The sequence below is a fragment of the Megalobrama amblycephala genome, linkage group LG7 (assembly GCF_018812025.1).
Source record: "Megalobrama amblycephala isolate DHTTF-2021 linkage group LG7, ASM1881202v1, whole genome shotgun sequence".
Classification (NCBI taxonomy): domain Eukaryota; kingdom Metazoa; phylum Chordata; class Actinopteri; order Cypriniformes; family Xenocyprididae; genus Megalobrama; species Megalobrama amblycephala.
Window position 1 is genome coordinate 32,398,934 of NC_063050.1, and position 18,844 is coordinate 32,417,777.

General features: G+C 36.4%; 1 protein-coding gene across 2 annotated transcripts in view; it reads right to left on the bottom strand.

Annotated features, from left to right (window-relative positions):
- The window catches only part of marchf4l (membrane-associated ring finger (C3HC4) 4, like), a 52,240-nt gene that overhangs the window by 17,661 nt on the left and 15,735 nt on the right, over window positions 1-18,844 (bottom strand). For both annotated transcript variants that reach the window (XM_048197104.1, XM_048197106.1), the window contains 2 exons: window positions 5,361-5,516; window positions 1,751-1,943 (listed from right to left, as the gene is read on the bottom strand). In XM_048197104.1, the coding sequence (XP_048053061.1) occupies window positions 1,751-1,943; window positions 5,361-5,516 (349 nt within the window). The remainder of the gene's footprint in view (window positions 1-1,750; window positions 1,944-5,360; window positions 5,517-18,844) is intronic.

Here is an 18,844-nt window from a genome sequence, read left to right on the forward strand (position 1 = left end):
AAAAAAATGTCTTCATGCCTTAAAGTAGCCGGAATGTAACTTTACACCCTTGCTTCATTTAATATACATGGATCTATGAATATGCTAATTAGTCACGCCTCCACTCACTCGCACAAGCTCAGAGATCCACTCGGTTAACTTATTAAGTAAAAGCAGAACAGTGGTATCGCTTTTTACATCGGACACATGGCGGTAATTAATATGATTAGCCTTTTGCTTCACTACATTATCATACAGCTGCTAATAATGTGTTGCTATTATTACAAACCATGTTCCTGTTTGCGAGTCAGACAGCTGTCTTCTAAAAATCTGTATCCTTAGAAATGCTTTGAACACCTTAGAACATCATTGGAGAAAGGCATATAGTTCATCATAACATTGTAATATTAATCATACACCCACCATATTGCTAAATCTACCCTGATACTCCCTTGCTTCAGAGCGGTCATGGTTAATGATATGCTAAAACCAGCCGGCACGTTGACGTGATTGGTTACAAGGTAGTTTGTGATGTCACAAACACCAGCGATTTCAAACTATGTTTTTTAAACTGTCTTTAGATCACTGCAGTTTTAAACAGAAAATACTCAGAAATGTGTTGACATGAATTTGCACATGATTTGTCTTAAAGCATAGTAAAAACACCATATAGATATATAAACAACATTAAAAACTTGATTTTCACCACATGGGGACTTTAACATTAAAAATCAAGTACTTTTGTACTTTTACTTTTTGTACTTTTACTAAGTCAAATTGAGTACTTTATACTTTTACTGGAGTAATATTTTAATATCTGTACATTTACTCAAGTACTTAATTTGTGTACTTCGTCCACCACTGGTAATGAAAGTACCATTTGGAACAGAGAGCAGCAGTGGAGTACTAGAAGTAAAAATTCCATTACTTTACCCAATAGAGAAATAGATTTTTAATGATTCTGCATAAAACTTTCAAGGCAGGCCGACCACTCCCATGAAGCATTGTGAATGAAATGAAATAATCAAGTCGGTCTTGCTCTCCAACTTCTTAAGGTCATGTGACAACTATGCAGGAAACTACTGCTTGAAACGGTTATTGTTGTGTACTGTGTTGTGATTCACATTCTACTTGCTAAAAAAAAAATAGTAGCGGTGATCAGTCCTGAGCAGTAATTGGTAAAATAGAGTTTCATTCTTAAATATAGCCCAAGTTTAAGCTTGCATTGCTAGTCCAATAGTTTAAGTCACTTAAAATTTAATAGTTTTAAAACTGTCCATATTCATAGTGTGACATCCAGTATACTGTGGCCAATTTGAATGTGAATTTCACAATGTGAGTTTGAATGGCATCTATGCAGGAATCAATTTCCAGTTCTCAATCTTTCAGCCTTTCCATTTCTATTGTTAGGCATTTTATTCAGTAGATACATAAAAATGCATGATATTAAGTGAAATGCAGCAATTACTCATGACTCCCTGTAGCTTGCATGAAAAACACAATCCTTTCAGTTCTAAATTTATTTTCGTGTGTTTTTAGAGGAAAAAGGGCTTGTAATTCATCAGTATGTCTTTTTTCAGCTTGTTTCACTGGTTCCAATAGATTTTGGTTAGCAGGGTGGTCACTACAGTCACAATGTACTCAAAGGTTGTTTTTTCCCTCACAGACAGTGTCTGACAGTCTCAGACAGGTAAACAAGCAAACATGTAAAAGCACATCATTGGTTTTTCTGAGCTAGGTGGCTGCAGTTATTGAGCATCCAATGACCTACCAATGCAAACCAGGTCCATGAAGCCATACATGGCATAACAGATCTGGAAGAGAAGGTCCTGCCGTTGCCACTTGGCCGAGGGGCTGAGGGAGGACCACACCAGCCAGGAGATACTGGCTATCAGGAACAGGGAACCCAGAACAGCTGCAGCTATCTGTACTTTCTCTATCACTGTCAAAGAGATGGCCTGCCACTGGGGAAACAAACAAAAAAACAAAACAAAAAAGGATGAAGACATTACAGTACACACATGAAAAACAAGACACTGCAAAATAGTAAACAGAAAAAATAAGTGGAAGGGAAGGGTCTCAAAAAAGTGGTACGGTACGGTTCGGAATTAGGGTACCATTCACTACTTCTGACAATGGAAACGGCACTGCATACCGTACTGAACTGTACTTTACCATACCGCTCGGTGGAAACGAGGCATTAGATTGATGCAGGGGTATCAAAAGTTTGCAAATCTTTCAAAAGTTTGAGGTCTGTAAGATTTTTGTGAAGAAAATGTATTTAGCAAGGAGGCATTAAATTTATCTAGATATTAATATTTCACAATATTATTGTTTTTACTGTATTTTTGATTAAATAAATGCAGCATTGGTGGGCAGAAGAAACAAAAATATATTTTTAAAAAATCTTACCGACCCCAATCTTTTTAATGATAGTGGTTATTATTTTTTGTTTTATTATTCGTATTATTATTTTAAAAGTTCACTATGGAAGATCTTTGAGATGAAAATGAATAAAATTCCATTATTGAGCAAGTACATAAAAAAACAAAAACTCTGTTCTTGCCTTAACTAAATTCACTATGTTAAGCTTGCAATAATGATTTATATTTCGAGCAGTTGGGATGGATTTGGCAAGAAAACATCAGAATAATTAATTCTTGCAGATTTACATTATTTTCATAAACTAAAATATGGTCTGTCTACTTGCTCAGACAAACTTAAAAAAAAGAAGTTTTTTCTGTAATTTTATGTCTCAACTACAGATGCAGATAGAGAGGCCAAAGTTCTGTATTACACCATTAAAATAACTAAAACAAAGAAGAAAATGTCCTATTTATCATCTGAAGGTCAGATCAAAAGAAAATAAAAAGATAAAAAGTAAAATCAGTGAGAGCAGACGCTTTGAACCCAGACAAGCAAATGAATCATATGAGCTGACACAATATGAAAGGAATAAAATAACACACTGCTGATGCTCTCAGTATTATGGTGGTACAATAACACACTGATGGTATCAGATGGCTATTTTCTGGTGCTGAATGACTACCATATTCATATATAATACATGGTATGCCAAGGTGCACTATATGGCCAAAGTATGTGAACGTCACCTTCTAATGAATGTGTTTTCTATTTCCATCAAGTTTAAAGCCATGTAATGTCCAAACAATGGGGCAAACAATGTTTTCTTTTCCAACTTAGCAATGCTCTCTGCACAAAGCAGCATCTATAAAGAAATGATTTACTGACTCTGGTGTGGAGGAACTTGGCTGGCCTTCACAAAATGCCAACATGAAACTCATTGAACACCTTCGGGATGACTGTGAGCCAAGCCCCATCGTATAAAATCAGTGTCTGACCTCACTGACGCTCTGGAGTCTAAATGAGAGCAATGTTCCCTGCAACCATGTTTTGAAATATAGTGGAAAGCCTTGCCAGAAGAGTGGAAGGGAGGATTGATGCCTTATTAATGCCCATGGTTATATGAAATGAATTGTCTCTGGTTTTGCTCAACAAACACATTTGGGTGTTGTGTTCGGCAATGGCGGCTCATCAGGGGAGGCAAGGGAGGCACAGCCTATACAAAATTTTGAGGAGAAAATGGAAGAAGGATGATTTAATGTTAATAAAATTCCCAGTAATTCATTTCATTTCATGTCTCAGAATGTGTATTTTTTGTTTGTAATTTCACCGCTGTAACACCATAACATGTTACTGAAATCGAAGGCATCACTGTTCTTTCATGAACGTGTTGAATCTGCCGACGTCATTACAACCGCAGGGTATAGAGAAGGGGGTCACTGTGATTTTGCCAAGTAAGACATGTTCCTGGATCAACATCTTTGTGGATCCTGGAACTACATTCCAATCAACCAATCAGATTTGAGGGACAAGTTTACTGTTTATGTCAAGTCTAGGCTTATTCACCAATCTTTCCCCTCTGATTTTAGGGATACGTTATGGGTAGGATTAGGTCTAGGGGTAGGAATAGGGTTAAGACTAAATTTTCAGACTGGAATGTTGTTCCAGGATCAACAAAATATGTTGATCCAGGAACATATCTTACTTGGCAAAATCACGGTGACCAGAGAAGGGGAGAGGGAGGCACATCCAGAGCCGGGCTCTGTCTTGTGCCTCATTTGGTAAAAAATTTGCCAATCACCTTCAAGTGTTTTACATTCAGCGCTTAGGTGAGTTGAGAAAAAATGCATCGCAGGGGAGGCTAGCCTCCCTTGGTATATCAACCAATCATCGAAGAGATGTAAATTACGTGAATAACGTGATAGTTTGAACTGCTAACGTCAACTGTTAATGTATCAAGTATCTTAATTATGGAGAGTAGCGATATTGAATATTTGATCGCCAACAAATTTACCAAGCTATCATTCAAACAGTCTACAAATTAAAAATAAAGGAAGACTGGAATTGGAAATATATAGGCTACAGCAGCCAGCTTTAATAAACGGCCCAACACGCTCTTTTAACACAGACATTTAAGGAAGGATGTATGTTTGCTTAGGTGAGTTATATTTGTATTATCTTGTATCTGTGTCATTTTCTTTAAATTTTCTGTCTATAAGTGAGCAAAAAGCCAATTTAAATGAGTTAAGCTAATAATAATAATAATAATAATAATCCTCAGCAGGGGATCCCCGAACTCTAGAATTTAGTGTGCCTCCTCTATTTTAAAACCCACAAGCTGCATACTGTTTTGGCCATGTAGTGCACTCCAAAGAATACCTGCATGGTTTTGTGTTTTACTCCGTTACACATGTAAGTACATTTTCTTATTTGGACTTTAGTGTTTTTTCATTTTATGGATTTCTTTTTCTTCACTACATTTCAAAGCATGATAACAAATCTTTCTTCACGTAGAGCCAATACTTTTCAATGAACTACAACTACTGATTCAATAACTCAAGTTAACAAATCACTGAATTGGTCTTGTCTGAAATCAAAGCCTCGAACCGGGAGTAATATGATCCTAGGGAGCGCTGACTTCTACAAAATTCATAATAATGTCAGACTAAGCTCTAACCTATTTAAATCTGTGTGGCTGGGGCATTAGATCTCTCTCTCTTTAAATAGGTATTCTGAGCAGGAGTATGTCAAATAAATAAATAAAATCATATAGATCAGTTTTGTACTTTTAAAACATATACTTTACTATTTAAATTGAAATGGATTACTTTTACTTGAGTAATATTTCATCAGGGTACACGGAATTACAATGGAACATATAAAACAAAAACAAACAAACAAAAAACAATGATGGTAATAATGGTGTCATAGTATTGTGTCCAGTATAATAATACCTTGTATTTTGTTGTACTAAGTCCACAGAAAGCTCAGGCAAGCTACCTGAAGTTACCAGTTACCTGAAGCGGGTTCTTGGTGCTGATGGCGATGACCTGGTATTTGTAGTAGCAGAGTTCGCAGCTCCAGGATCCTCTCTCACTAATCCACTTTATAAGACAGGGCTCATGAGTGCAGCGAACAGAACCACTACAGCGACATGGGCTCAGCAGCTCCCCCTGCAGGATACAACACATGCTCACATTAGCAGTAGCAAATCTCCCTGACTTATGAAATAATTCTGAAACTAAAAATTATATAAACACCCAGGTCGATGATAAATAAGACAACAATATTGTCACACTGTCTATGGTTCAATATAAAATGCTTGACGGACGTAGATATAAAGACTAAACAAGACGTAGATAGACTAAACAAGACACAGTGTGGTTAATCAGTAACTAAGTAAACTAACAGAGAGTAATTAAGGAAAACTGAAATGAAACACAAGGAACAAAGATGTAGGAATGAAAACACAAAGATACCAAACATAACCCTGACAAATATAGTTTTGGCAGTGACTGTAAAGTGTAAGTGTAAATAGCAACAAAAAGTATTTTCTTTGCAGCTATAGATGCTATTTAGTGGTATTTTCTTTGCACTAAGCGTAAATAGTTGCAAATAGGTACTATTTGCACCTCAGTGTATTGCAGTATATTATAAAACAGTATGCAATAAAAACAACATATGCAGTGTATTTGATTATATTTAGTTAGTGTGTAATGTTGCTGTTAGAGCATAAACAACATCTGCAAAGTTACGACACAGTTAAATGCAAAGGGAGATATTTTCTTCTAAAGAATTTGCTTATTAAGGACTACAACAAACTGCTGGTAGGGACTACAATGAGCTTCTTCCTGGGTTAGTGACATCACTAACCCTAAAATTAACATAAACCCTGCTCCCAAGAACATGCAACAAAGGGGGCGAGGCCATGTTGGGTTGCTTTAGAGAAGAGGAAGAGTTGTTGTAGTAGAGTGTTGTTACAGTGCTAGTCACTGAGTTGAATCAACTCCACAGCAACTACAAAATGTATCCACTAACCATTCAGAAACACCCAGTTGCATTCTAAATGTTGTAACTTCTTCCTGAGTCTCTCCATCAGTGTGTGAATCTGGATTGATCAATGTAAGGCTGAACACTGTTAATAACAATCGTCATTTTGGCTGCATAAGATTCTCCAGCTTTGTTGATGTAGTTGAGCAAACGAAGCGTGAGCTGTTAAAGCTCCGCCCTCTTTTGGAAAGCTGGCTGGGAGCAGCAGCTCATTTGCATTTAAAGGGACACACAGAAAAACAGCGCCTTTTAACTCTCATCCAAATTTGACAAGCTATAATAAAAGATGTGTGGGGTATTTTGAGCTGATACTTCACAGACACATTCGGGGGGCACCAGAGACTTATATTACATCTTGTAAAAAGGGCATTATAGGTCCCCTTTAAAATCATAAATGGATGCTGCCTTATTGGGACATTACTAATAAAAATGTTATAACTGGACCTTCCGGTGAAACAATAGTCTCTCTGGCCTGGTGACACATGCAGGACTTCTCCAATCATTTAGTCCTCTTAAAGGATTCTTCTTCATTCTTAAAGGATTCCTCTTGCCTCTGTTTTTTGTGTGCAACGCCCACATCTCAAAATCAACTGCCAAGTCTCTGCCCTACATTTTTCTCTTTTTCAATAATATGTTACACTCATGTACATCACAATATGGAAGAAAGGATCTGTTGCTACTTCCTTTTCATTGTAACTTTAAGGTGCTGTCACATTTACAGTTCCTCTGCGAAAGTTTGTGGGGGCGAAATCTAGCCTTTTTGATAAGAATCTATGTAATCCTAACTTTTGCGTGAAAGTTGTAAAAAAATCCACTCACAGAGTTTGTTCATGTTCAAGTTGGTCACATGAATTTTTGGTGTTGACCAAAAGAAAGCTGCTTGGCAACTTCTGCGTGAGATGTGCTTCACACAACTTTACAATATTGCCAATGGATCTTTTTTTTTTTTTAACATTTTTTATAATTAATATAAAAAATTATTTAAAAAAAATTAAAATAATTAATTATAAAATAAATATGTTTTTGGAGAGTCGCAGCACATGACATTTTACAAACTGAATTAACCTTGCCTTTTCTTAAAAAATCAAATGATCTGATATTATATAATTTTCTGACTTAGCAGACCAAACGTTTTTCAAATGTGACCCTGGACCACAAAACCAGTCATAAGTCGCACTAGCAATAGCCAACAATCCATTGTATGGGTCAAAATAATCGTTTTTTCTTTTATGGCAAAAATCATTATGATATTAAGTAAAGATTATGTTCCATGAAGATATTTTGTAAATTTCCTACCATAAATATATCAAAATGTATTTTTGTGAGTGGATATGTATTGCTAAGGACTTCATTTGGACAACTTTAAAGGCAATTTTCTCAATATTTTTTTTTTTTTTTTTTGCATTTTCAAATTTTCAAATAGTTGTATCTCGGCCAAATATTGTCCTATCCTAACAAGCCATACATCAATGGAAAGCTTATTTATTCAGCAATTCCATTGATCCTTAAGACTGGTTTTGTGGTCCAGAATCACAAATATTAACAAGTAGAAGCAGTTGTGGCATCTTCATTATAACAGTACAGTATTGTATCACACTAACATTTAGCCTTTAAAAAAAATCTAAAACTTTCAAAACATGCTCATCATATAGTCAAGCCATTGTATGTATGAATCACATTTGAATGTATTTTTGACTGTAAGTTAATTGATTCAGACTAAAGTGTCATGTCACTGACCCGTCCATTAGTTGTACAAATTATTAATAGGCTCGACTTAAGAGTCCACAGATACTGGTGGACTGTTACCTTAGTGACCTTCACAAGAACTGTACCCATGAGACGTTCATTTGGGGAAGATGTTTAAAAAAAAAAAAAAAAAAAAAACAGAGCTATGTCCAGTTTGACTCGAACAGATAATAAAAATGCCAGAATCTCTTTTCAGCAGCAAAGGGACATAATTTGATTGATTGCTACTTTGCAACCCATGCATGTGAATCATGCATAAACTGAGACAACAAACATACTGCCTCAAAATCACATGTCTTACTGCAGGCTTAAACATTTCTATTGTCAAAATATCTTCACAGAAGCCTCACAGCAGTATTTACAATGTTTCAAAACACAGCACATCTCAAAAGTGCCTCATAGTGAGGTTTGTGTGGGTGACAAATAGTTGCCTAATTCAGAGTGTGTTTATTCTTAGTTCATTTAACCAGTGCAAAGAATATCTGTACATCCGTCCGCTACTGTCAAAATTACAGATTTAATTACACAAGTGCTAACATTCATCAGAGCAAATTAATTAACACCATTGCTTTGCGAATAGGAACCAGACACAATGACAGCATCTATCATTTGGCCTTACAAACGCATACACATACATACATCCATCCACACATCCCAACACCATAATGAGGGATGATCAGATAAAAGCATCTGTTGGGTCCCTGGCAGCAGTGTGCTGGGACTTGCTCACTGATTGGAGCGGAGTCAAACTGATCCCAGTGGCACTGATAGAAATTACCTTACTGTGCTGATCAGACTTGGTGCACTGTCTCTTTTATATTGCTTAAGTTTAGCACCTAGAAAAGGGGGACTGAATTTCCATAAGCATAAATTATTTACTCAGAGCATTCTTAGAAAAAGACGTTTAGGGAGAGATCAAGTTTTGCAGCGTAAGAAAACACAGATCACTACTTTGCCCTGGAGCTCTGAGGAGCAGCGCTAATGAGCGTTGTTTCCAGCAGTCGGCTTCATGTCCCTCACTGAAATGACACGCTCATTTTGCTCTACATGCACACAGTTACAGTATGACCGTTGTCTTTAACAAGACACTCATTCATAAACTGCTGAAAAACTTTGAACCAATTTTGCTCACGTATCTCTTGTAAAACCTACATTTTTTGCTCAGCTGCTGCAGTTCAGTTTTACTTTCATTGACACAAATCAAGATTAGAGGGGACAGCTGCTTAGATTTTTGTCTGTTCATTACTGTCATAAGGCTTTGGTAGACTTAAAATATTGTCGCTGTAGGCTGGAAACCTTGTATGCCCAAAACCACTACTTTTCAGGAAATGGAAAACACTGTATTTTTAAAATAATACAACTGTCAAAGTTGACATTGTGGCTTTATATATGGTCAGACATTTGCATGTGTCCTTATATTATTAACATTTTACTAAAATCAAACTCCAATGGAGTTACAAGGGTTTTGACCAGCAAATTTTGAATGTTTTGTCCGTCATTAGAATAGCCGCATCTAGGCCAGTAAGTGTATCGCATTACGATTTCATCACGATTTTATTAAGTTTATTGTAGCTACGTGGGTGCTGTTTTCTTCCCTCATTTGGCCAAAATCCCATGTATATAAAAGATGTTATAAAAGTGCTACACACAGGCTATTAAGACAGTACTGGCTATGACTTGAAGACAAATACTAGGCTTAGCTACATATATATATATATACATATACATATATATATATATATATACACACAAAATACCTGATGATGGGCTGTTGAATTCTTAGAAAATAATGCACACCCAAGGTGGTAATGCGGTCACGACGTGAAGCAGAGTGGCCATTACACCTCGGGTGTGCATTATTTTCTAAGAATTCAACGGCCTGGAGTCAATTATTCCGCTTATACTACGGTTACCGCACATCAAGACACTGTTTCGATGGTGTATTTTAAGACATTTGTCAGGTTTTTGTCCTTAAAACACTCGTGTTTGGGACTAATTTCTTACGCATCTCATCCCAAGCCTTCGTTGCTAATTCCAAAACGTCATTTCAGAACTAGTAACAGAGACTTGAGCCTTGAGAGAGAGAGAGAGAGAGAGAAAGAGGGAGAGAATAAGCATATGTGAATTAGCCTACCTGAGTCTGTGAGTCTCTCATGACAGCAGTGTGTCTACTAATAGTGAAACTATAAGTTTATCTACCTCAGAAACCGCACAGTTATTACCTTGCTGGTGAGAAATGTCATATAGGTTTTAAATTGCTAAACTATTTTACTGATTAATTTGTAAGAGCAGCGCTGACAAGACGTTTCTGTGCGAGTGTGAGTCCGTACTATACAGTACGTTACGTGTATATACGTATATGTTCGAAAGAGAGAGGGAGAGAGTATGTGCTTTCAGGACACAATAAAACGTATTTTGTGGCAAAAACCATGACAATAATTTAATGTTTTAATCTTGTTTACTATATTTATTTATTTGGTCGGTGTCATTGTAGGTTTTGGTTCTTTTGCGGTTGTAGGCTGTAGGACCTATTGAAATAACTGAAATCATTTGGCAAAGTGATACGGAACTGCAATACGTCAAGACCCGCCTAGAACTACTTTAGCCGTGCGTTTCCCTGAAAATAATTGCACACCTTAGAATGTTGGTCAACAAATCAGATTTGAGCATTCAACAACCCCATAAATGTAGTTATTAAAAACAAGCAAGCCCAGCCCATATGTGAAAAAGTAATGCAAAGTAATGCAATTAGTTACTTTTTAAGGAGTAATGCAATACTGTAATGCATTACTTTTGAATGTAACTTTCCTCAACACTGGTCATTATACACAACAAATTATAGATGCAAATATTCACTGCACTGAGCTTCTTTGATTGTAAAGATGTTTTTGTGAGAATGCAGAACCCATGAGCTCACTGAAATGATTGTCAGTTTCAGTGATTATACAAGAAGTGCTCTTTGATTGCTTTTTGAGTATAATGAATTCACAATTTGAATCAAGCATTTTTTTTAAGGTCATGAGTTCAACTCCCATGAACACATACAGTAAACTGATAGAATATACCTTGAATGTCCTGTAAGTGATTAAACAAAAAATAATTATTTAAAATCCAGGTAGGGATCTTTGTGGGTTTGTTGGTTTAAAAGTTGTTTAAACATTATTTGGAGATATTGTCTGCATTTTCTAGAAAACAAAACTCGCTTGTAACTCCACATTGGACATTTTACCTGAAAAATGCAACGATAGCTGGGGCAACGTTATGGAGCTCCAGACATGATATTAGATATTGTGGATACAAAAATAGATATTGTGACTATGGATTAACTAAAATAAGGGAACAAATTCATCAGAGCCATGATTTACCTAATACGATGGTACAACTTAAGTCATGGGAAAGAAATCTTAATTTGTTGGCAGATATCTTTATTTTATTTTATTTATTTATTTATTGGCATGTCATGTGCAGGGCTCCATACAGCATATTTCCAGTTTTTCAAAAATGTATACTGTATGTCATTGCTGAGCAACAGTTCTTTTTTCCCTATAATAAAACCAATCATAATTAAAGCTGCAAGCAGCGACGAAAGGGACGTCGCACCTGGGCTTATCGCCACCCGTTGGCCTTAGAAAAACAGTGAATATTGGGCAACATGCATGTAAGCGAGTAAACACATAAATAGAGGAGAATTATGGCAGTCATTTCAAAGTGCCCCACTTCCTGCTGCCTGGTGACTGTAACTGAATATTGTCATGTAGATGTCTTTAGGCCAGGACTATTGTCCAATGTGAAGTTTGGAGCAGATCAGACATTGTATGTCTGAGTTACAACAACTTCCTGTTTCGTGGCGTTATTCACATACATTAGCACTTAGCCAAGTGTTACATGATTTAACGTGTTTCTAGTATGTTTGGTACTTTGTGGCATATTGAAATGTGTTTCTGGGAGTGAATTACAATGTAAAGCATGCCATTTCCTGTTGCCAGCAGATGGCGCTATGACTAACTGAATATTGTCAAGTAGATGTCTTTAGGTCAGGACTCTAATCACACATGTGAAGTTTGGGGCAGATCGGACATTGTATGCCTGAGTTACAACAGCTTCCCTGTTTCATGGCGAAACATTAGACTTTGTCAGGCCGCCACGGACACCCTTTAGTGAAAACTCAAGATCTTTGCAATTTAACATAACTAAGGCCTTAAGATTAGACTGACCATGTATGATGTGGTTCTGGTTAAATCTCTACGAGGAATTAATCACAGTGTAAAAAAAGTCATTTCCTGTTGCCCGCAGGTGGCACTATGACTGTAACTGAATATTGTCATGTAGATGTCTTCGGACCAAGTCTCTAATAAAACACGCCCTTCAGCGAAAACTCTAGATCTTCACAATTTAACATCACAAAGGCCTTTAGATTAGACTGACCAAATATGATGGTCAGTCTAATCTAAAGGATTAAAGCTCTAGGAGGAGTTTGTTAAAGTACAATGTCTGGAAATGACAAAAACTGTAAGAATTTTGCAGAGAAAATATCTCACTTCCTGTTGGGTTTTACAGATTTTGCTTCAGGGGCTTTTTTGTAGGTATTGGGCTGTTAGATGTATGTACCGAATTTCATACTTGTACGTGAAACCTAAAGGGCGCTTAATTGTAGGTGGCGCTATCGAGCCATTTTGGCACACCTAATTCTGAAACCCATATCAGACGTAAATCTTCACCACTTCTGATGCATGTGCAAAGTTTCATGAGTTTTCAAACATGTTTAGGCCCTCAAAAATGTGATTCATTTCGGAGAAGAAGAATAATTGACAGAGCAATTACAATAGGATCCTCACACCATCGGTGCTCGTGCCCTAATAAAGCATTAACGTAGTGCAGTTCTTAGATTGGGTTTCATAATGCCCAGTTTTTTACTTGCAAGGATGTTTTCACAGTTAACATTGAACAATAAACAGTTTATTATGAAGACAAGTCCTGAAATGAACAGCAGAACTTTTCCTTTCAACTTGGGAAATGAACAGGTCTGACCTGGGTAACAGCACCTTTAAAATAAAACTACATTTCATTATATCATTGTATAAGGCAGAAATTTTCAACTGGGTGACCACAGGCGAAATATGGCCCTTCACTCATGTTTTATTGCACACTGATTGATTCTGATGAAATTGCGGCACTGCTCGATACATCAGAAAACCCGCGGTGAGTTCAACAGAGCGCTGAGGTCATCAATTACCAATCTGTGGTCCAAATCCAGAACGGAGTGAGTGTGTTTAATACATTTCTGGCCATGGTTCAGATATGCTATTTTGCTCAAACACATTTAAACCCACATATTTGATTGCATCTTTATCCAAACAAATGCATTTACACAATTTATTCAGCTGTGGACAAACCTTCAACAACTTTTGTTGTGTCATATTCAACAAAAGAGAAATTGATGATTACACCTGAACATTCGAAGAAGAATGACAAGAAGAGTTTTACACTGTGATTAACTCCTCATAGAGATTTAATCAGAACAACATCATATGTTATCAGTCTAATCTTAAGACCTTAGCGATGATAAATATCAACGATCTTGAGTTTTCGCTGGATATTTTTAAATATATCTCCGAATGTGTTCTTTTTGAAAGAAGATAGTCATATACACCTATGATGGCTTGAGGGTGAGTAAATCATGGGATAATTTTCATTTTTGGGTGAACTATCCCTTTAATAGTAAAGTTCATTGATTTTTTTAATACACTGTATATAGGTTTATAAACTTTTTAAAAAAGGAGAAAAAAACTTCATATATTTAATAGTTGTTGTCAAAGAATGGTTTATATGTTTATATGAAAGTTTTCCGAGCTCTGAAAGGAAACTTTTCCCCTTTTGTTTCTGTGACTAAATGGAAAAGGTTACGTAACCTAATTTATACTTTAAAATGCACATTGATAAAGGTCAACTTTAAATGGGAGAACACAAAGACACAAATGTTTTGTTCAGGTCCTCTTTACATTTACACCATCCTTGAATAGTCTGGACCAAGTCTACACTGGGAAACAGTCTGGTTTTTATAAAGAGGTCTGCAGACATACTGATATGACCTTATACACCTGGGTTCTTCAACAAATTTCTTGCGGAGGCCAGAAAACTTGCAAAGGAACAAACATCTTCAGATGAATTATTGATCAGTTTTAACACAACATTTAACTAATGTGTTAACATGAAAAACTAAACACCACAAGACATAAACATGACTTTATGTCAATTATGTTTGAGAACAACAACCAAAAATTGGCCATCTATTATAGAACTGTAATTTTAAATAAAATGGGGATAGAGAAAGAAAACATGTTATTTTCTTGTTGCCCGCAGGTGGCGCTATGACTGTAACTGAATATTGTCATGTAGATGTCTTCGGGTCAGGACTCTAATAAAACATGTGAAGTTTGGGGCAGATCGGACATTGTATGCCCGAGTTACGACAACTTCCTTCTTCATGGTGAAACATCAGACTTTGTCAGGCCGTCACAGAATTTATAGGTGGTGCTATCGAGCCATTTTGCCATGCCTAATTCTGCGACCCATAACAGACGTAAATGTTGACCACTCCTACATCCTGCGTCATACATCGCGTCATAGGATTACTCATTTGGCGAAAATCAACTTGCGCATTCTGTGTACGGTCATCTGCCGGAAGCTAGTTATTTGAACTTATAAAGTTTTAAATATGAATATTTTTATTACAAAACACATCGTTTTGTTTCAGAAGGTCTTTTTTAACTCCCTGGAGTCGTATGGATTACCCCTATTCATAACCATTATAAACCTTGGAGGACTAAGGATATTTTTAAATATATCTCAGATTGTGTTCGTCTGAATGAAGATATATAACTATTCATATATACCTAGGATGGCTTGAGGGTGAATAAATCATTGGATAATTTTCATTTTTTGGGTGAACTATCCCTTTAAAACTGCAACACACCAGTCCTGATTCACTGGTTCAGGGATGTAATTTATTATTTTTGCATAATGTACTTGATTTATACTTCCTCTGACAACTGATGCAAATTCAAATTGTGACAATCTCTTGTACATGCACATAATGGCTCATAACACACACATGCGTGCCCTAACATGCTCACACATTCACTCACACCTCACTTCCCTGCTCTTCTGTAATTCAATGGGGCAAATGATCCAGGTATAATTTGACAAGAAAGAGTGTCACTTTTTCAGAAAGCAGAACTAGAGACAAACCCCCACCTTTTAACTCAATGTACCATGTCCTCACCAACCCCCCCTAAGAAAAAAAAAATTGAATAAAATCAACAAGATTCAAGAATAACATCCAAAACATCCTCATTCCACATCCTCTCAAGGTTACACTTATGCTCCTCTCTGTCAGCCCACACTATCTCTGACACATTGGCAATGTGTGAACATTTAAACCCCAACTTCTATAATATGTTTCTATCCGTGACAGCCTCTGTTCTCTGCTATTGCTGCTACTGTCATTCAGATCCTTGTGTGTTTTGAAGCTGCTTACAAATTAAACATACAGGCCTGTAATGATTCAAGGGTGATATCTCACACGCACAGTACAGCTGTCTACCTTCACGAAGAAGAGTTACGTTACTGAAGCACATATGGGTTCACATATGACAGGAATCTAAAGATTAGGGATCTGTCATATGTATCCAAAGTACATTTATCAAGGGTACAATGGTCTTCAGACTACATACTAATGTCTGTTATAATACTGATGTTGTTGCTGAACTTATGTGTGTGGGTGTATGTGTCATTCTATGAAAGGATTACCATTTGTGACTATAAACATCTGATGATAAAATATACTAATCACAAAATTTGCTATTAAGTGCATTAAAGGTGCAATATGTAAGAATTTTGCAGTAAAATATCCAAAAACCACTAGGCCAGTGTTATATATTTTTTTCACTTGAGTACTTACAATATCCCAAATGTTTCCAACTATTTGTAAATTGTGAGAAAATTGCAATTTTAACCAAGGCTCCGGGACGTGTAAGGAGTCGCCTGTCAATTGCGTCATACCCGCGTTACCCTCGGTTTCCGGTTTTATTTTGTAGAAACCATGAAATCACCAAAGATGCTTTAATATATTACATGTTTTAATAGACAAGGGAACAACTGTTTGGTTACATTTATAGACAGAAAACTAATTGTTGTTATATAGCTCAACACGTTTAGTCTTATTGTTTAAATCTAGGTTTTTTTTTCAAGAGTACCATGTTTTACCATGCCTCAGAGAAAAACACTATTTTGTGAAGTAGCTAACATATCATAATCAGATGCAGCTTTATTTTTAGTAACAGTAATACAGCATTTTCTCCATCATACAGTACATTTTAAAATTAATTGCATGCCATTTATCAACACAAGCCATCCAGCATTTAATATGATATTCTAAAATCGATCTATCTTACTGCAGTGTGCAACAGTGTCTCGCAGCAGCTGCCGAGTGAACGCACAGAGTAACGTTATAACATCATTTTCAACACACTCAAATGTATCTAATATGATAAATGGAGCTGTGTTACCTCATACTCATGACCGGAAAAGCGGAAACAGCGCCGGCGACTGTGGCATAATAAAAGTTCCGCTGCTCGCAGCGTGTTGTGCAATCGCTCCAGCGGCCTTGTTCAACTCCCACAACACTCGATCCTGCTCTGCTTCATACTACAGTAACGTTAATAATTGCATGCATGAACATGATTTCTTCCCGAGTCCTATCCCGATTATTTCCACCGGCTGTGAACCACTGGCTCAAACTTGGCGTCATCAAGTTACGCCTTTGTTTTGAATAGGCCTCTAGTGACCTCTAGGGGACAGAAAATTTTGCATATTGCACCTTTAAATGGCCTGTGCGTAGCACTTCCTTTTTAATAACATGAGATTTTTGGCCAAATTACAGAAAAACTGAGCACTTACATAGCTACAGTAAACTTTATAACCTGTTTGATGTAAACTAATGCGATGCACTTACTGCCTCAGATGCAGATGTTCTAATGACAGACAAAACACATGTCCTGTATTCTCCAAAATTCGCTGGTCAAAAACCTTTTAACTCCATTTGAGCTTGGTTTTGGTAAAATGTTAATAATATAATGTCATATGCATGAGCGTCTGACCATATATAAAGCCACAATATCAGCTTTGACAACATGTTGTTTAATTACTTAAAAAATACAGTATTTTTCCATTTTCCGAAAAAAAGTAGCGTTTTTGGAGATATGAGATTTCCTCCCAACAGTGATGATGTGTATTTTTTTAATTACTGCCTTTTTTTTTGCCTTTATTATATAGGACAGTGGAGAGTTGAGAGAAAAGCGGGGGAAGAGAAGGGAATGGGTTCGGGACATGACCCAGATCAGACTTGATCCGGCTCCCCATGAGCACAACAGCTTCTTATACGTCACGAGCGCCTGCACCACTGCCCCAACAGTATATGCATCTTTACATCTCTGTATAGCTATTCATAGATTCTATTTAAATATTCCAAGTTCAATTGACAGCATTTGTAGAATGTTATTACCACAAAATATATGTATTTCATTTTTCTTAAAAAAAGGAAATCAAACAAAATCATCATGGCCAAAACTTTGCTAAGATAAAATGCCAACCAGATTTACACTAATGTTCAAAAGTTTGGGGTTTGGGGTCAGTTTTTTACCAAGATTTTTTAATGTAATTCTCAAGAAGACTGTATTTATTTGAGCGTAACATAAAACAGTAACATTGTGAAATATTAGTAAAATTTAGCTATTTTCTATTTTAATATATTTTCAGCAGCCATTACTCCAGTCTTTAGTGTCACTTCAGGAATCATTGTAATATGCTGATTTGGTGCTCAGGAAAGATGATTCCACATGTATTATCAGTGTGGAAAACAGTTGTGCTGTTTAATATTTTGTGGAACCAGTGATACATTTTTTCAGGATTCTTTGATGAGTAGTAAGTAAAGTTGTAATTTAAGTAAGTTGAAAAGAACAGCATTTATTTGAAATAGAGTTTTTGTAACTCTTAAACAGTAGTGCATTTAACATGAAAAAAAGAGACACCTTTAAGTTGTAAGTACATAAATTCATATTCATTCATAAAACACAGCTGAAGGTTTTAGAATGGAAAACAACTGGATTTGGGTTTAAGAGACTTAAAGTGACACTGTGTTCATATGTGTACTGCGTATTCTGTGTGTCAGGGCCATTTATTGCCTTCTCTGTCACTTCCTCTCTCTTTGAGAGGATTAGAGTTTCCAGGTTGACAAACACTGTGTATGAATGTGTGTCATTTCATCCGTCATGTACAAACTTCAATTAACAGGATTACCATGATAGGCCTTAATCTCAGCACTAGTTTCTGCTCTAAACAGATTACATTAGCTTTGGGAAAATCTGTGTCTTTGATGCAGTTTAGTTCCACAGTTATGAAACCTGTATCAAATGCGGACACAGCTATTCAGATTCACTCGACTGATTCATCAGTGATCAAATATCCATACTGCAGAACATTAAAAACTGAATGCAGATAATTCCCTGAGCAAAGTCCCTCTGATTTCATTTGACATGCATTATTATGAGTCTAATCTGAGGACAGGGACATTTTGGAAGTGAATGTATGTCCATTTGTCGAGTAAATTCAGATTCACTTGATTTGCTCTGCACTAATTATCCATAAT